The sequence below is a fragment of the Mesoplodon bidens genome (assembly GCF_964165515.1).
Source record: "Mesoplodon bidens genome assembly, chromosome: 9".
In the NCBI taxonomy this organism is placed as follows: domain Eukaryota; kingdom Metazoa; phylum Chordata; class Mammalia; order Artiodactyla; family Ziphiidae; genus Mesoplodon; species Mesoplodon bidens.
The window spans coordinates 85,832,696-85,852,539 of record NC_138166.1 but is presented as its reverse complement, the minus strand read 5'-3'; the positions used below and the strand labels follow the sequence as shown (position 1 = coordinate 85,852,539).

Here is a 19,844-nt window from a genome sequence, read left to right as displayed (position 1 = left end):
CTGTGCTGCGCAACGGGAGAGGCCACAGCAGTGAGAGGCCCGCCTACCGCAAAAAAAAAATTAACTATAGTTGATTTACAATATTGTGTTAGTTTCAGGTGTACAGCTTCCGAGTCTTTTCCATTATAGGTTATTATAGAATACTGAATATAGTTCCCTGTGCTGTATATAGTAAATCCTTGTTGTTTATCTATTTTATATATAGTAGTGTGTACCTGTTAGTCCCAAACTCCTAATTTATCCTTTCCTCTCTGCCTCCTTCCCCTTTGGTAACCATAAGTTTGTTTTCTATGTCTTTGAGGCTGTTTTGTAAATAAGTTGATTTGTATTATTTTTTTAGATTCTACATATAAGTGGTGTCATATAGTATTTGTCTTTCTCTTTATGACTTACTTTGCCTAGTATGATAATCTCTGGGTCCATCCATGTTGCTGCAAATGGCATTATTTCATTCTTTTTTGTGGCTGAGTAGTATTCCATTGTGTGTGTGTGTTTATATATATATATATGCACATACAGTGTGTGTGTGTATACACACACGCACATACACACACACATACACACACATACCACATTTCCTTTATCCATTCGCCTGCTGATGGAAATTTAGGTTGCTTCCATGTCTTGGTTTTTGTGAATAGTCCACAGCTCTTTTCTACCTGGATAAGTGCTCCTCTGGCCGCCGCTGCTACACTGGCCACCCCTGCTGCACTACCCCTGTCCAGCATGTGGGTCTGAGTCTCTCCCTCTAAATAGCTTCCTTTCTCCTCATCCAGCCTCACCCTGACTCTGCAGCAGATTCCCAGTGACACCGTCCAAGCCAGGCAGCGAAGCATGCTGCTGGTCTTTGCACAGCCACCTCTACATTTTCTTTCTCCGAGAAGGAAGGAGGGGAGAGGAGGCACATGAGGTTACAATCCAGCGTCTAACGTAAACCAGGGAACTGAATATTTCCTCACGAATTGAGATGTCGGAGGAAGATAGGAACTCCTCACAGAGCTGCCTTTGGTTTTCTGCACAATAAACGCCAGTGGGGCATTGCCCTGTGCCTCAGTTTACCCAAATGGTAAATCTGGGCTAGCACCATATGGGTTTTTTTTTCTTTTACAACTCAGTGAAATGAGCTGTGTCCCAAACAGTCCAAAGAGAACACGAGTAGTCCTCAAGATATTAATAGCTTTGCTCTCAGTAAATGTATGATAAATGAATAAAAAATTGTTTTATGAATAAAAGGGAACTGTGATCCAAAAAGTTTGGGAAATGCTACCTACTTTTTTCCCCTTCTTGGAAAGTCAACACATGTTAGGATTTTCAGTGGTCCGAGATGGCCCTCATTACCTTTGTCCACCCCTGCGTTCCTCAGATGTACTTTAACTGTGGAACCTCTTCCTTTTCTCCCTTTGATGGAAGTATCTGTTGGGGAGCTGCTGATGTAAACATAATGACCCACTGTCCCAGTTTGCCCAGGACTGAGAGGTATTCAGGGATGTGTGACTTTCAGAACTAAAACCCAGACAGTCCTATGGAAGGACCTGGACCAGGATGAAAAAACAACCGGATGCATCTGCAGCGTTGCTAAGCGAGATCTTCTTGACGTGGTGATGTAGCCGTAGCAGGCCCTCCTTCCTTAGGGGCTTTATAGGAAACTGCCTGGAAGGTTGTGGCCACTAGGAAAGCTGCTTGTACCTGAGTGTGGGCAGGAATGAGTGACATTCAAGGCTAGTGGCCCCTCTTGGGTGCTTAACAATAAAAGGGCTTCTCCGATGGAAGTTGGAGCCATCATGAGGAGAACTGCGGCTATGTGTGTGTTTCTGACAGTTGATCTTTCGGCTCCGATGGGAGCAAACATGGTTTGCCGGTTGCTTCTGGCTTCTTTCCTGTTGTGCCTCCGCCCCTTCTGCTTTGAGCCCCTGATCCTGACGGCATTGCACGTCTGTTTTAAATTCAGTCTGAGTCTGTCATCCTGCCCCAGGCCTTAGAGAAGGGGATTCCAGAGCCAGCACCCCACAATGGCTCACTAGATGCTGTGGTGTTTGGGGCTTTCTCCTTAGCGCTAGATAGGCAGGGTGCGCTGAGATACATGGATCTCATCCACCCTCAGGCTGTCATTTTCCTGGGATTCAGGGAGCCAAATGGCGAAAGGGGTGCATCTTGTTTGCTGAGTCACCAGCTTGCCTGTGCTTCCCAAGCTGCCACTGCTAGGTAAGGCACCTACCTTCTCCCAGGCAGGTCCATGAGCCGGGGTCCCCTTGCTTAGGCAGACATAGTCCTGCACCCCAGCTCTAGGGGACACTGCCTGCCAGCTGCCCTGTGCTGTCAGCCGACTCCCCAATATGCTGCTTTACCAGAAGACCCCCAGAACACCACACAAGGTTGCTTCCCGCCCTCAGGTCATCCTGGTGTCAACTTCTCTGTGGCTACAGTGGGCCAGGGCACTAGAGAGCTTGTGCCATGGACAGCTGGCTCTGGGGAGAGGCAAGTGGGAGCTGGTCCGCAGGCTCTTGTTCCCCCCTTGGCATCCTGGGAGGTTGCAAGTAGGTGGAGAAACACTTTGGCTTTGCTCCCGAGCCTGGGGGGAATCTGGAAGTCCGATCCTGACCACACAGGTTTGCATCTCTGAATTCCCTGGGCACTTCTGGGCAATTGTTTCTACACACCAGCTGTAACTGGCCCTGGGGTCTCCTGATAATTAAGCTTTGGGTCTGTGTGTGTGTGTATATGTGTATGGGGTGGGGGGCGGCAGGCGTGGAGCACATGCCCAGGAGGCTCGGTCTGAGTTCGGTGTTGAATAAAGAGCAGGGAGAAAAAGAAAACAGGTTTGCAAGGGAAGATGCTCCATGCACTCGGGGCCAGCCATCCTCCCCGTGGGCCTCAGTTTTCTCATCTGTGAGTGAGGGGCTGCTACTTAGTATTTCTCAGTGGTCTGAAAGGCCTGACTTGCCTGATGATCTCGGCCCCAGAACTGCTGGCCTAATGGGAATGGATTCAAGTTTGTGGATCCATCCAGGAGGGCCTAGGGGAGTGGGGAGACTGGGGGGAGCCTAGACTTGACAGCGTGATGCTTTGAGCCAGCAGGGATGGATGGGGGTGGGGGAAGCTGTTCTCATCCCAGCTGGCTGCTGTGACAGCCAGTGACACCTTGAATTCCTGGAAAATGTGAGCCCCTCTCTGCTCTTCATCTCACCGCAGGTCAGATGCCTCCCCCTCCCTATCTAAAGGCAAGGAGGGGAAGCAGGAGCTGCGGCCAGGAGCGTGTGGGCACACCCCCCCGCCACCCCAGGATAGAGAGCCGCACTGGCAGTTGGACCACAGAGTCCGAGATACCAAAGGAGGTGTGACCTGGTGCCCTGGACTCTGACCATCTGTTTGCCCATCTCTCCCTTGTTGGAGGGGATCCGCGATGTCTAGGGTCCTTCTGGTTCGGACATTATGACCCAGGGATGCAGAGGAAAGTGATGTCTGCGTGGCTTCTAGAACAGGGGACATACCCAGACTAGTCATGGAGGGCTGTGTACTGAGCCGCATCCGGTTCTGGCTGCTCAGGAGCTCTCTGCCTCTCTCTGACCCCTGCTTCCCCAGCCTAAGGGGTGGGCATCAGCTCCTCTTCTGGCTGCATCTTTAGGCACGATGCTACCACTATAAAAGCAAAGACCAGTCTGGAAGGGACCAGCATCTTTGAAATCCTGTGGCCCTGGGTCTGCCACGTCCAGAGCACTGCACCCACTTTGCAGATGGGAAATCCAAGGCAGGAGGATCGTGGTGGTTTACGCAGAGTCTAGTCTTCCACTTGAGCACTTCCGCCTTAGTGCTCGGAGCATAGAGGTGGCCAGGTACACTTGGACCAGATATCTGGGCTTCTGCACCCACTTGGAGGGTAGTGAGATGCAGTGAAGAGAGCGGGGAAAGGTAGGGACAGGAGCAGGTGAGGCCGAGGACAAGAGGTGGTGCCTCCCCTTCTCCAACCAGGAGAAGGAGCCCTCGGTCTGACTTCAGAATCGATCTTGTGTGATCCAAGCAACACTGACAACCTGTCCTGACCTGCAGAACCTCAGAGGGAAACATTTCATTTTGCTTCTAGTTTCTTCTGAAGAGGTGTGAAATCACTGTGTGTGTGCGCGTGTGTGTGTTTTCACACCTTCTGTTGCCCACTTCATGTGACACGGAGCCTCCTCGACTACTTTTAGGGGTTGACTTTTCAGCCATTGGACACCTGGCTCTGGCCGGGCCTGGCCCTGGGATTCCTGATTCACTTCCCTAGGCGGAGCCCGTAGGAAACTGAGCTTCCTCCACTGGCTCTGAGGTACCAAACATGAGGACCACTTAGCTTTGTTTAAAAGGAACATGGCTTTTAACTTTCCCTGCAGGCCTTGGTGGGGGGACAAGGGAGCCAGCCCTCAATTGTTTGGCCTGACGAGACCCCCCAGTCCCCACCGGCAAGCAGAGCTCCCCTGTCCTCAAACACCAGAGAAATCCAGATTCCCTGCTCTGCAGGGAGCCGACTGACAGCCTCAGTTCCCACCCGTCCCCTCCCTGAGCGCACACACATTTAGTCTCCTAAGGTGGATTATTCTGCAGCAAAAGGAGGATGCAGGTGTTATTCCTGGAAGGGGAGGCTTCTCTCCAGGACAGAAAAAAAAAATGTTTGGAAATTTGGAAAGCTGAGCTTGGGGCCTTAACCTTCAGCTTCCAGCAGGCGGAAACCGGTCATTGCCTGGGAAAATCGCAGGCCGCGTTTCACAGAGCTTTCCCCTGGCGGCCACCATCTCACCGTCTGTGGGGGACTTCCCTCTGGCTCCTGGCCCTTGTTTGTTTTCGGCCGGGATTGGCGACTGGTCCCTGGCGGAGGTTTCCAGGGGCAGCCGAGAAACCCGTACACATCTGGCGATTTTCACGGCTTCGGGAGGGGGCGGGTGGTGTGGGAGTGACAACGTGCCCCTGCAGAAAAATATTTACCGAGGCTGTTTTTGAACTGGCTGCTAAGGGAAGAGCGGGAGGCCAGACGTGCTCCCGCGTTGGCTGCAGCTGTGCGGGCTTCCCGGGACTTCCCAGAAGCAGGTGTGCCTGGGGGAGGGATGCGGCTGCCAGGAGTTGTGCCTGCAGGTGGTTGGTTGGTGCTGGGAGTGGGGCAGCCCCCTCCACCGACAGCCCCCTCCAACTAAAGTCCTGCCCCCAGTCTGTGCCTGTGTCTCCCCAGCCCAGCGTCATGAGGGCACCTCCCCCGCCAGAGGGTGTGGGAGACCCAAATGCGATCCTGGGTAAAGCTGGCAGCTCAGTGTCTGACCGACAGGACAGCCCTCAGTAGTGCTACTTATAAGCTTAACAGTAACGAGGATAAACTGTTTCTGATCGGTGGTTGGTAGAAAACTGCACCGTGAGAAGAGAGAGGAAACACCCACCTGTGCCCTTGGCCTCAGACCTGACACAGGCGCAGCGGGACACGCAGCGCCTGCCCGCGTTTCCGGAGCCCTTGGCCCAGACAGTGGCGTCTCCAGCTCACAGCAGGGTGTTGGCAAGGTTGTCAGCCCACCTTCCCATGGAACAGACCTGCCCCTCTGAAGTTTTGGAGTATTTCGACATTTTCCCCCAACACTTACACATTTTTTTAAATGTTCATTTTGTTCTAAGGTAGATATTTCTCTTTCCCCTGACTCACAGGGAGACCGAGGCCCCAGGAGGCCCCAGGCTCACGCAGGACCCAGGTCTCCCACCCCCAAAGCTCGTTCTTCCTGTGGAGGCTGCCTATACACCACACAGGTGGTCCTTGAAACAGATCTTAACGATGAGCCGAAGGCTCTCTGCCTCCTTCCCAGGGTGCTGTCCTGTCGCCCTGACCTTTGTGTGAGAGTCCTTCCTGGTGGGTTCCTGGCGGGTGAGGTGAGCGGAGTCAGCCGGGCATCACCCCGCCCACCCGTAGGCCAGGGGCTTGGCCACTGCTGGGCTCACTGCCGGCTCAGACAGATCCGGATTCACATGGTCAGCAGCAGGCGGAAGGATTAGGAGGCCCGGGGAGGGTGTTGTTTCAGGGTGGGTTAGTCCGTCTTTCCAGGACGGGGAGCGCGACACACCCGTCCCCAGCCTCAGGTCAGCATGTGCACGCGCCTCTCATTAGGCACAGCGGCGACAGGTGGCTCAGAGGCAGGAGGCTGGTCCAGGACGGGCACGTCCTTGTGGGTCGGGGGAGGAACCGGGGGCCGCAGGGGGCTCGGGTAGAGGCAGGGCCGAGATCCTGGGTGGCGCAGTTGATGAATTCCAAGCTCTCCTCTTACCTCTCTGCCTTCAGCAACAGAATTATGATAATGAGTAATCCAAAGAATGCATTTAGAAGCTTCCTGTTTCAGGGTGGGGCGGGTTCTGCCCTCTGACCCCACCTGGAGAGCTGGTGGGGGGCAGCGTTCAGCCGACTCGGGCCGCGACCCTCACTAGGAGGGATTGCAGAGCTCCTTGGATCTCCCTGTGAAGGCCCCCCGCCCCTGCCGGCCCGGGGAGGGGGTGGGGCAGGGCTGGCGAGCGCGGCCCCTCCTCCTCTTCCAGGTATGTCTTCTTTGGAGAAATGTCTATTTAGGTCTTCTGGCCAGTACTTTTTTTTTAATTTTAATTTTATTTATTTATTGTTTCTGGTTGTGTCGGGTCTTCGTTGCTGCACACGGGTTTTCTCTAGTTGCGGTGAGCGGGGGCTACTCTTCGTTGCGGTGCACAGGTTTCTCATTGCGGTGGCTTCTCTTGTGGAGCACGGGCTCTAGGCGCGCGGGCTCAGTAGTTGTAGCACGTGGGCGCAGTTGTTGTGGCGCACAGGCACAGTAGTTGTGGCGCAGGGGCTTAGTTACTCCGCGGCATGTGGGATCTTCCTGGACCAGGGCTTGAACCCGTGTCCCCTGAACTGCTGGGTGGATTCTTAATCACTGCACCACCAGGGAAAACCTGGTCGGTACATTTCAATACGAGAGTTTCCCCACCTTCCTCACCCAGAGTCAGACACTTAATAAGATTCTTTCATCTTCACCCACACCCCTCAGGGTGGGATGGGGAGGGACGCAGAAGTGAGGTAGCTTCGTTTCACTGCGGAGGAAGCCCAGACTGAGAGGGAGGGGCGCGTACCCAGCATCCCCTCCCGGGTCCCCGCCCACCCCATGTGGTCCCTACCACCACACCCTGGTCGCGGAGCCCAGAGGGCCTTAAGCAGCTCTCACCGAAGGGAAGCTCAGGCTGCCCAGGCTTTCCCTGCTGACACAGAGGTCTGGGGTCACTGGGCTGCCCCCAGGAGAGCCCCTCCCTCCTTCCTTCCTTCCCTCCCTCCTCTCCCCGTCTCTGCTCCATGTCTCTCCCCCAGGCTTCTCCGAGTTGGTGAGGAAACACTTCCTGGAGCCAGGCTCCACCCAGGCCTCCGGTTCCTCTTCCTTCCCCAGGAAGATTCTGGCTTACCCCCTTGTCTGGGAATTCGCTTGGCCACAGTCACCCTGGTGCTGATCTCCCCCACCCTCCCCTGTGCTGCCATGCCTCACTGGGGAACCTGGGAAGAGCCTCATGTGCCCCCTCCCCTGCATCAAGGCCTGTACAGATGTGAGCATCCCAGAGGAAGAGGTGAGTTTCCGCATGGCTCTGTGATGGGGAAGATGCGGCGGGGACCCGACTCGGGCTGGCATGGAGAAACCCTTCCCCTCTCCCTTGGAAAATAATCGTGGGTAACGTTACCTGAGCACTTTCTATGTGCGCTCACTGCTCTGAGTGCTTAAAGGTGTGCCTTAGTTACTGTTATTACCCGCCTCTTCACTTTTTTTTTTTTTTTTTTGCGGTACGCGGGCCTCTCACTGTTGTGGCCTCTCCTGTTGCGGAGCACAGGCTCCGGACGCGCAGGCTCAGCGGCCATGGCTCACGGGCCTAGCCGCTCCACAGCATGTGGGATCTTCCTGGACTGGGGCACGAACCCGTGTCCCCTGCATCGGCAGGCGGACTCTCAACCACTGCGCCACCAGGGAAGCCCCCGCCTCCTCACTTTTGACGGAAGCAGAAACTGAGGCATAGAGTGAAGATCCTTGCCTGGCACGTGACCAGCGCGTGGTGGGACGGGGCTTGAACCCAGGTGGTTGGGCTCCCGAGTGCGCGCTCTTAACCCCTACCCTGTCCTGCTTTCGTGGAGAGGGACGGGGGTGGGGCGGGAGAAGGGGTCACACGTGGGACTGGGCAGGGATGTGTGCACATCGTATCCGCGTACCTCGGGCTCTGGGCTACTCCAGGTGTAGGGGACAGGAAAGAAGGAAGAATTGCCGGCCTGGAGAAGAAGAGGCGGGGCAAGGGCCTCTGGCCACAGCCCCCGCCCCTGTGGGGAGGAAGGTGCCCAGGTGCAGCCTGCCTTTCTCTGTGGCTGGGAGATACCCGTGCTGGACAGTGGCAGCCCTCTCCCGCCCAGGGAAACCGCCGGACAGGGCCCTGCCCTGGGAGCGAGTGTCGGGCAGACCAGCTGAAACAAGCTGATAAGGGCAGAACAATTCCAGGGTTGAAGAATGCCCAGAACCATCTCCCCCGAGGGGGCAGTTCTGGGCTCCTCTGGGAGAGGCGATGCCCAGGAGCTGGGCCTGATAACCCCCTGGGGTGCTGTTCTCATGTCCAGAGGCACCAGGAGGGCAGAGCTGCCAGGCCCTGGGGAAGGGACAGGGCGGCTGGAGCATGACCAGACCCTGTGGCCACACCTGTCTGCCTGACCGCTCGGCCTGACGGGCGGCGGTGAGGGCAGCTTGGGACCCTGCCCCTCCGCAGACCCTGGAGCTGTCCTTCCTGTCATTTCTCTTCTCGTTATTAACCTCCACCTTGGGTCCCTCAGTCAGCTCGAGCTGCTACAACAAAATACCACAGGCGGGGTGGCCTAAACAGCAGAAGTTCCTGTCTCACAGTTCCGGGGCTGAGAGTGCTGAGATCAGGGCAGCAGCAGGGTCGGGTTCTGGTGACGCTCTGCCGTCTTCCCGTGTGTCCTCACGTGGCCGAGAGAGAGAGGAAGCTCTGGGACACTAATCCCAACATGGGGCCCCAACTCCTAACACTGTCACACTGGGGGCTAGGGCTTCCACACATCAATTGGTGGGGATACAAACTTTCAGTCCGTAGCTCCCCTTATGCCAGGAAAGTTGACCAGGCGCATCTTCGGGGCTCTCGGCCCAAGCAGGGGGCCGTTTGGAGGGGTATAGAGAGCAGTCCCAGAGGTCATAGTCCCCGTTTTTTTTAGATGCGGACCATGGCAGGCTGAAATATACACCCCTCCCCCCTCCCAAAGATATGTACAGTAAATCCCTGAAACTGATGATCCCCTTATTTGGACAGAGGGTCTTTGCCAGTGTAACTAAGCCAAGGATCTTGAGATGAGGTCATCCTGGATTATCTGGATGGGCCCTAAATTCAATGACAAGTTTCCTCATAAGAGACACAGACAGGAGGCAGCAATGTGGCCCCGGTGCCAGAGATGGGAGTGATGCTGCTGCCTTCTGAGGAATGCCAGCCACCTCCAGAAGCCAGAAGCGGCAAGGAAGGGTTCCCCTTGGAGCCTCCAAGTGGAGTGTAGTCCTGGCCACACTTTGCTTTCAGACTTCTGGCCAATGGAGCTGTGAGAGAATCAGTTTCTGTTGTTGTAAGTCACCCAGTTTCTGGTATGGCAGCCTGAGGACATAGGACATAGGACCCAAGGCACAGAGAGGGTCCAGGCTTTACCCAAGCCCAGGGCAGCCCTGGGAGAGTGCCGTAGCCGGTTGGTAGAGGTGAAGCGAGTTGGCCTCCCTGTCCCTCTCCCCAGGCGCCCAGCCCTGACCCCTTTTCCCAGTTGCTGTCCTTTGATGCTGTCCGCCCAGATCAGGCTCCCGCAGCCTCCCTGTCCCCACCGGTGCCTGCTTAGGACCTTTTTTGGGGGGTGGGGTGAGGGCACCTGGCTTTCTTAAAGCCACAAGGGACAGGCATTTACAAGGGATGGGTATAGGACTAGTGAGGTACCCAGAGCAGAACCCCAGAGCAAACAGCCTCCCAGGACAGGACCCACACTGAGGCAGAGGGGGGTCCAGAAGGGCTTCTGGATGGAAGGCCTGGAGTGCTCAGCTGTGCAGGAGAGAGGTAGGTGGGGAGGATGGCCGGACTCTGCTGGGGTGTGGGCCTTGTAAAGACCCACCTGGAATGAGGGGTGTGGCTCTCTGTTCTGGGAGGGAAGAGGCTCAAGAAGCAGATGTCACGTACTGGGAAAATGAGTTTCCAGGTCAGGCGGCTGATTTAATAAAACCCAAGAAGCACGGAGTTGGGGACATTACATGGGGCGGGGGGCATCAAATTTTTCAAAATGAAGGGCAGAGGGAGAGTGAGGGGGCTGAATGCAGGATAAAGAGAGGACATCTGATATACTGGCCCTGGGGAAAAGTCCTGGCCAGGCCAGCAGTGGGCCCGCAGCCCCTCTCTGCTCCTAGGGCAGCCCCAGTTCCCTTGCTGACCTGCATCCTTCCAAAGCTCCCCCAGCCTGCCCTGCCCCACTGTAATTAATTCCCAGCTGCCATCCAGAAGCCTGGCAATAAATGGGCCAGTTTGAGATGGGCCACAGGATTTGGGGGCTGGGAAGGGTGGGCCCTAGAGAGCTGGAAGGGGCTCAGATGTCCACCAGGCTGAACCTGAGGCGGCATCGCCTGGCACCCTTCCCCAGGACGTGCAGAACCTGCTCTTGGGAGGTAAGGCTCTTGAAGCGGGTGTCACATGCCGGGAGAATGAGTTTCAAGGCCGGTCAGCTCTTGGAAAGGAGGCCCAGAGCAAGGCCTCTGAAGTGACTGTTGTCACAGCAAAAGCAGACTTACCTGTGTTCACAGCGTCATGCTTGGGAAAGTGCCAGTACATCCTCGGGGACCTTAGAAGTCACCTAGCCCATTTCGCAGATGTTTCAAGAGGACCAAGGACTTGGCCGAGCCCTCGAGGGTTAGAGGCGGGACCAGGACTAGAAGGCTCCGCTCTGTCTTCGCGCCTGCCTTTATCTCTTGACCTTTTTCCATCTCTACGTCATTCAGTTATTCCCATTTCACACCCTGAACTTTATCACCCACATACCATGCACCACCTCTGCAATCTTAAGTATTTCATTCCTTGATCACTATTTCTCCACCTTCCAACTCATTTGCTCAAGTACACCTAGACCATACTGCTTGAACTCAGGGCAGCCAGTCTAATAACCCATCGCTGCTTCACTGTTGCCTATCAGCCCCCCGTCTGTCTTTATCCATCCTATACTTCACTATCTACCATGGTAATCCCAACCTTACAAGTATCCTCACGTCTCTTGCACCCTCTCCCACCATCATAACTCACCTAGCAAAACCCTTTCCTCAGGTGAACCCTGCCTCCACTGCTCCCATGCCTGCCGGCAAGCAGCAGAAAGGAACACTGCTAAACTGGCCCAGTTTGGCACCAAATACTAATTGGCAGTCATCCTTTATTTCTCTAGTAGAGTGGTTCTGAAAGTGCGGGTCCTCAGACCAACAGCATCAGAATCATTTGGGCACTTGTTAGAAAAGCAAATTCTCATGCTCCATCCCAGACCTGCTGAATCAGAAACTTGGGCTGAGTTCGTAAATGGTGTTTTAACAAGCCCCCCAGGTGATTCTGATGCTCGCTAGAGTTTTGAGAACCACTTTTCTAGTAGGCTCCCTTTCCTGTTTCCAAGATGAGTATTTCATACGTTCGCCTTCCACACAACTCCTCCTCCTCTCTTATTTCATCTGTAGGGTATTGCTGATTTCATCTAGGCTTGGCTGAGGGAACTGAGGCTGTCAAATGGAAACTTGTCTTCCCGCTACCACTGTTACCAATGTACCAATGTCTGTGTCCACCTTCTTCCTTCCAGTTTCAAAGGCGGGTGTATCCTACCGCCTAACATGGGGTATCTCCCTCTGTATCTTAAGGAGAGGGAACAAAACAAAAGGAGCATTCTTAACAGCTCTAGCATCTCCCACCTTAAGAAAAGCAGAACTTTCTTGACTACGGCAGCTCCCTCCAGCGACTGCCATATTTCCTCTGCTTCTTTTTATAGCTAATATTTGAAAAAGTTATTTACACACACAAGCTCACTTCCCAACGGTTCACTCATCTTCTATCAGCCTGAGTTAGGCTTCCACCTGCACTGTTCCCACGGAAACCGCGAGTTGAGGTTGCTGGGAACATCACTGTTGCCAATCTCATCATCTAGCACCCTCAGCCACTCCCTCCTTGGGGGAAAGAAAAATCAGAAGCCCCTGTTGCATCTCCCTATTTCCCCCTAGAAGTAGCTGTTATCCTAAACTTAGTATTAAATTCTCTATATAATGTAAATAATGTTTTCTACGTTTCTGTCTCTAAAACTATATTGTTTAGTTTTTTAAACAATTTTATTTACAGGGTTTAAAAATGTAGATTTTTAAACCCTGTAAATAAAACCATATAAACTTTTGGTTTTGTTTTTATTGTTCAGTATTATTTTTAGATGAATTCATGTTAATATGTGTATTATAATACATAATATGTATATTATATACATATAAATACATATAACAATATAAAACTTGTTCACTGATTTTCAGTGGTATTCTAGTATGTGAATATACCATAACTTATTTATCACATCAGTTTTAACAGACGTTTGCTTGTTACCTATACTAACCCATGTATGCACACAAATCTATACATTTCTTTATATGTCTGTGTGTGTATGTGTATATTTATACACATACACATACATGAATTCATACTGATCTCTCTCTCTAATCAAGTATCACAGGGTTCATTTAGCCTCATCCCCACACACCTTATTTATTTGTAACTTCTTTCTCCAACAGTGAGAACTCTGGCTCATGTTATTTATAATTTATTTACTTATTTGACCAACCCTAGTACACAAGTAAAGTAGATTTGAAATTGATAACCCGTACCGTTGTGAGAAACAAATTTACCACTTAGAGTACACTGTTTATCATATAGAGTTCTTTTTTTGTTGTTACCCTTACAGTATCCAGTCAGAAAACTCTTTTCTGGTTACTTTGGTCAACTTCTTTCCCCCACCCCTCCAGTGAGGTATGTTATACACTTGTAACATAGTTTATTTTCATAGTCCCTCTTACATCCTGGGATTTTTCTGAACATCTCAGTTTTCTTTTTTTTTTTCTTTCTAAGTTTGCAAAAAGTAAAGTTAATTCTCTGGTGGGGGGGTACTGTGGGTTTCAACAAATGTGGAGTCTTGTATCCATCATCCCAGCACCATTTCTAACAGTTCCATTGTCCTAAAAGTCAATTCCTCCTCCTTCCCTCAACCCCTGGTAACCACTGATCTGTTTTCTATCCCTATAGTTTTGCCTTTTCCATAAAATCATATAAATGAAATAAAATACTATGTATAGCCTTTTGGCTTTTTTCACCTAAAATGTCTTTAAGATTCATCCATGTTACATGAATCAGTAGTTCATTCCTTTTTATTTCTTAGCCACTGTATGGATATATAACAGTTTGTTTATCCATTCACTTGTTGAAAGATATCTTGGTTGTTTTCAGTTTTTGGTGATTATGAATAAAGCTGCTATAGACATTCGCATATCGGTTTTTGTGTGACCACAAGTTTTCAGTTGTTTTGGGTAAATATATGAGAATGGAATTGTTGGATCATATGGTATTGTAATGCTTAACTTTAAAATAAACTGCTAAACTGTTTTCCAAAGTAAAGTGACTGTACTATTTTGCATTCCCACTAGGAGTGTATGAGAATTTCTGTTTAGCATTTGCTATTGCAGGTGGTTTTGGGTCATTCTAATAGATGTGTATTGATATTGCATTGTAGCTTTAATTTGCATTTGCCTAATGACTAAAGATGTTGAGTATCTTTTCACATGCTTTTTAGCCATCTGTATATCTTCTTTGGCAATTTTTCCTTGTAGATCTTTTGCCTATTTTAACAAATTGGGTTATCTTTTTATTGTTGTTTTAAGAAATGTTTTTCCCTCCTTAATGAGCTGGCTAGAATTTCTAGTACAAAGTTCAGTAGGAGTGGTGAGAGAGGACATGCTTGCTGTGTTCTCAAAATTAATGGCAACACATTCAATCTCTATTAAGTGTGATGTTAGCTGTAGGTTTATTTGGAGATATCATTTATTAGGTTAGGAAAATTCCCTCTATTCCAAGTTTGCTGAGAACATTTTTAAAATCATGAATGAATGATGAATTTTTTTTTTTTTTTTGCGGTATGCGGGCCTCTCACTGTTGTGGCCTCTCCCGTTGCGGAGCACAGGCTCCGGACGCGCAGGCTCAGGGGCCATGGCTCATGGGCCATGGCTCATGGGCCCAGCCGCTCTGCGGCATGTGGTATCTTCCCAGACTGGGGCATGAACCTGTGTCCCCTGCATCGGCAGGCGGACTCTCAACCACTGCGCCACCAGGGAAGCCCATGAATGATGAATTTTGTCAAGTGAGTTTTCTGCATATATTGAGATGATTGTATGTTTTTTCTTATTTCACTGTTAAGATGAATTGCACCGATTGATTTTCAAATACTGAACTAGCCATGAGATGAACCTCACTTGATTATGATGTATTAACTCTTTTATATTATATATATATATATATTCCATTAGTCATTAAGGAAATGCAAATTAAACCACAGTGAGATACTTCATGCCCACTAAATAACTGTAATGAAAGAGACAGTAACCCTTGTTGGTGAGGATGTAGAGAAATTGGAACCCTGATACACTGCTGGTGGGCATGTAATATGGTACAGCTGCTTTGGAAAACAGTTTGGCAATTAATTCCTCAAAATGCTAAATACAGAGTTACCATGTGACCCAGAAATTCCACTCCTAGATATATACCCAAGAGAAATGAAAGCTATCCACACAAAAACTTGTACACAAGTGTTCATAGCAGCACTATTTATAATAGTTAAAAAGTGGAAACAACCTGAATGTTCATCAGCTGATGAGTGGATAAACAAAATGTGGTCTATCCCTACAATGGAATATCATTCAGCAATAAAAAGAAGTAAAGAACTGACACGTGCCACAACATGGATGAACCCTTAAAAATATTTAAATTAAGTGAAAGAAGCCACACATTGTATGATTCCATTTATGTGAAATGTCCAGAATAGGCAAAATCCGTATTGCGACAGAGATGAGATCAGTGGTTGCCTAAAGCATGGCTTTTCTTCTGCTGCGTCTTCATTGTGAGGATTTGTGTTAATCTAGTCAAGAGGTGGTCTGGGTTTAAAACTTGATGCTGCACCGGGGGCTGCAGGTTTCTCAGGTGAGACCTTTGTTTGTGTCCCTGCTTGCCTGTGGGGCTTCCCTTTCTGCTGCTCCCTGTGAGGCAGTCTTTGGCAGCCGCTTCCCCCAGCTATATTCCATTTATTTTTCCTTCACACTTGCTAGCATTTTGAGTTAAAGGCAGGGTAGAAGGACGTTCTCTGATGTTTTGCACACGCACTGGAACCTGGGGCTTGGGGGGTGTGGCCTTCGCTAGTGTTCCTGTCTCTTTTCTAGGAGTTATGCTGGACTTAGAACACATATTCCTGCCCTCTGCCAGGGGTAAAGAGCTTTTTTATTTGTCTGTTCCCTTTCCCAGCTGCAATGGATTTCCACCACTTCCTTCAGGCTATCCTTTTTTACCTTTCTCCTGCAGCTGAATGCTTTTGTTTCCTAGCAGAAATAGGGGAGATGGATCTAGGCAACATTTCACTGGTGTTTCATTGGTGGCTGTCGGTTTCCTTCCTCTGCTGTGGTGGGGTTTCTGCCAGTGCCCTCAGGCTATGGATTTTGTTGACTTCCACTGAAAAGTCAGGCTTTTTTTCCAGGGGATATGGGGCTATGTAGAGTTTCAGCCGTCACTGCTGTTTCCTTCCCCCAGCCAGCCCCAAGGGGGGAAACTTTCTCAAGGCTCTCCCCAGGCATCCTGGGGAGAACCCCTGGTGGGGTTCCTGGGGGGAAAAGTCTACACAAGGGTCTGAACCTTTCAATTTCCGCAGTTTTCAGGCTCCACGCTTTCACATTAGCCCATGTTCAGCCTTTAGCAATTCACTGAACATTTTAACTTTAATCTTCTTACCGAACTCTGCCCCATGTAAGCAAATGCTTGAGTCCAGTTTCTCCTTGTGGTTGAGTGTCACCAGTTTTCAGGCGAGTTGTTTGCTCATGACCTCAGTTCTCCAATGGGTTCAAAAAAGTCATCAATTTTCTGTTCCTCCAGCTTTTTTCTTGCTGTGAGGGTAGGACATATGTTCTTTCCAGCTCTTTATTCTCATTGGCTGAAACTAGAAGTCCTATGGTTTCTTTTGATAAACATATGTTCTTAATTTTGATGGAACCAAATCTTATCAGGCTTTTTCTTCGGTTTGTACTTTTCATGTTTTGTTGATTGACAATTGTATATGAACTGATTTTTTTTTTTTGGCTGCGTTGGGTCTTCGTTGCTGCGCGCGGGCTTTCTCTAGTTGCAGCGAGCGGGGGCTTCTCTTCGTTGCGCTGCGCGGGCTTCTCATTGTGGTGCCTTCCCTTGCTGCGGAGCGCGGGCTCCAGTAGTTGCAGCACGTGGGCTTCAGTAGTTGTGGCTTGCGGGCTCTAGAGCGCAGGCTTAGTAGTTGTGGGGCAGGGCTTAGCTGCTCCGCGGCATGTGGGATCTTCCCAGACCAGAGATCGAACCCGTGTCCCCTACATTGGCAGGCAGATTCTTAACCTCTTTGCTGCCAGGGAAGTCCCGAACTAATTCTTTTTACAGACACATATTATGGCAGAACAGACTATGCTATAGAAAGTTCATGTAAAGCTAGAATTATTTGATCCTTGAATCCATGTTTGGATTTTCTTTATGAGAAAAGTATTAACGACTAATTCAATTTCTTTATGAATGTGGGACAAATTATTCTATTTCTTCTTGAGTCACTCTGTTAAGTTGTATTTTCTTAGGAATTTGTCCATCTCATCAGCTTCAAATTTATTAGCATTTGCTCATAATGGCCTATATATTATAAATATCTTATTGTTTTTATACCTCATATTTTACATTTATGCCTTCTGGGTTATTTTTCCCTTTGGTCATCCTTACTTAAGGCTTTACTATTTTATTAGCCTTTTTGCAATATCAATTTTTGCCTTTGTTGATATTTGCTATTGTCCTTTGGTTTCTATTTCATTGATTTCTGCTTTTATCTTTATTATTTCATTCCTCCTATTTTTCTTTGGGTTTATTTCTCAGCTTTCCATTATCAAATTGAAGAGTATATAGAGAACCAGATCTGAGCAGATCCTAAAGAGAGATGCATGTCAATTGCAACGTGGCTCACACCCTCAGCACACCTATTCATGCCACACCACCACCTTCCAGCCAGCTCATACCTAAAGGGCTTCAAATGAGTTAGTTCTCTGTGATCTGTTGTCTGAGGAATGAAAACGCCAAGTTATGTTCATGTATATAACGTGCTGGAGCCAGGCCAGAGTGGACTGCTGTGGGATAATAGCCCTTTTTAGGGGAGACCCTGAAGGATAGTATAGAAAGAAAGTTCTTCCAATGAGCAGAACTTGAATAGTACCTTTCATGGTCTTTGTGTGTGTGTGTGTGTGTGGGGGGAAGGTGAGCTACACAGAGGTGAGGCTCTGACCAGATTCTTAGGCAGTAGCTAATGATTTTTAGGAACTTAGAAGAAACAAGAATGAAGAATCAGTGCAAGGAGTTTTATGGAAGAGGCATGTGGATGAGCTTCTTGGGATGATCTTGAGTATGAGAATTTTTGTCTCACTCTCATTAATCAGGTGGACAAGGTGACCCATTGTGCCCGTCAGTTAGTTTCTCTCTCCCTCCACCTAGTGACTGCTCTGTGGGCTCATGAACAAGTAGTGGCCATGGTGTAGGCAGGGAGCTAAAACAGACACATTCTGGGTTTGAATGTGTTTTCTCAGCTGCCATGATCTGTCAGCAACTCTACTCATGGACTTACAGAACGCCGCCTTCACCATGATGATATTCCACAGAGCACAGGGCTGCACCAGAGAACTCACTCGAAGGCAAAATAAGTAGAGAATTAACCTTAAAAGATTTACGCATCTTACTGTGATGCCTATATGCTGCTACATAATGAGGCAGGGAGGAAGATGGATGGAACCCGGGGATTCTCTGTGGTGCCTCCTGCTACTCTTACGTTCAGTCGTAAAAGTAGATGCAAGGACCTCTCACTGACAGCATCCCTAAAGACTCAGATCTCTCAGAAATGAAATCCAATATCCAGGACTAATGGTGTCAGTGGTGCAAAGTGAAGCAATCCTTGCTCATTGGTGGTGGAAATGAGGTACTCATCAGAGGAGTTCAGGAGAAGGGTTCTGGGTGCTGTTTCTGACTTAAACCTGATTCTCTAGCCATCTCAAGTGATTTTACTAGCTAACTGATTATCTTTTTTTTTTTTTTTTTTTTTTTGCGTTACACGGGCCTCTCACTGTGGTGGCCTCTCCCGTTGCGGAGCACAGGCTCCAGACGTGCAGGCTCAGCGGCCATGGCTCACGGGCCCAGCCGCTCCGCGGCATGTGGGATCCTCCCAGACCGAGGCATGAACCCATGTCCCCTGCATCAGCAGGTGGACCCTCAACCACTGCGCCACCAGGGAAGCCCTGATTATCTTTTTAATAAATTCACTTCCTGTTTAAGCAGAGAGGATTGATTTCTAGTATTTGAAAAGAAGAACCCTCGTTCTTATAGTGGAACAAGTGGAGGCGGGGGAGCAGATTAGGAGGTTGAATTGGGTCCTCCTCACAAGACATGTTCCAGTCTTAATCCCCAATACCTGGTACTTGTGGATGTGACCTAATTTGGAAATAGGGTCTTTGCAGATGTAATCAAGTTAAGATGAGATCATACTGGATTAGGGTGGGCCCTAAGTCCAAGGACTGGCGTCCTTATAAGAGGAGAGACACAGAGACACACAGGGAAGAAGGCCATGTGATGATGGAGCCAGAGACTGCAGTGATTCTAACTACAAGCCAAGGAACACTAACAATTGCTAGGAAGAAGCAAAGAACAATTCTTCCTTAGTACCTTCAGAGGGAGTATGCCTTTGCAGATTTCAGATTTCTAGCCTCTAGAACCATGAGAGAATAACACATTTATGTTGTTTGAAGCCACACAGTCTGTGGTCATCTGTCATAGCCACCTTGGGAAACTAATACACACTTCATTCAAGGTACCCTGAGTCTGTGAAAAGATTCAGTCCTGGGAATTGGATGAGTGGCTGGCTGTGTTCTCTACTGTGGTGATTCAACCCAGGTCTCAGTTTGCCGGGCTTATAGGTAGGGTTTCAGTGGACCATCCATCAATTTTGATCCTAAAAAAACACATGATTACTAGCCACTGTCCAGAATTACCCCCATTGGACTACTCTGATTACCATGCTGCTCCTGCTGCCTAGGGTATCGCACCCACCTTTTTTCCTGGAAATGAAATTCTGCTCATGCCCTACTACCCAACGAACCTGCTGTCCATTCCCACTGAAATCAGCAGCATCTCCTACCAGCATACCTGGCTGATGAAGAACAGCCGGAACAATCTCTTAGAACATGCTCCGAGTCCCCTCAACAGCATACCAAATGTAAGCAAAATCCAAAACACCAAATAATCCAAAAGAAGATGCACTATTATTTTATGAACCACTTGGGGGAAAAAAAAACACTGTCAAAGTGTGACTTACGATAATTTATAATACATCCTCATCTCAGAGACATGAAAAGATGGGCATCTTAGAACTCCTGAAATATAGTATTTCTCAAAGCCTTGGTGAAGGGAGTGTCATTTGAGCTTTCTTAAGGAACAGAGAGTGTGAACAAGCAGACCGTATGTGATAAACC

The 19,844-nt window shown here is 49.5% G+C and overlaps 1 protein-coding gene across 4 annotated transcripts in view; it reads left to right on the top strand.

Moving 5' to 3' along the window:
* PODXL (podocalyxin like) overlaps positions 1 to 19,844 on the top strand; it is a 41,242-nt gene that overhangs the window by 7,650 nt on the left and 13,748 nt on the right. For 2 of the 4 annotated variants that reach the window (XM_081243434.1, XM_081243432.1), the window contains exon 1: positions 7,314 to 7,578. The exons of the other annotated variants lie outside the window; for them this stretch is intronic. In XM_081243434.1, the coding sequence (XP_081099560.1) occupies positions 7,491 to 7,578 (88 nt within the window). In that variant the 5' untranslated portion in view covers positions 7,314 to 7,490. Of the gene's footprint in view, positions 1 to 7,313; positions 7,579 to 19,844 lie in introns of those variants that run through there. 4 annotated transcript variants of the gene reach the window in all.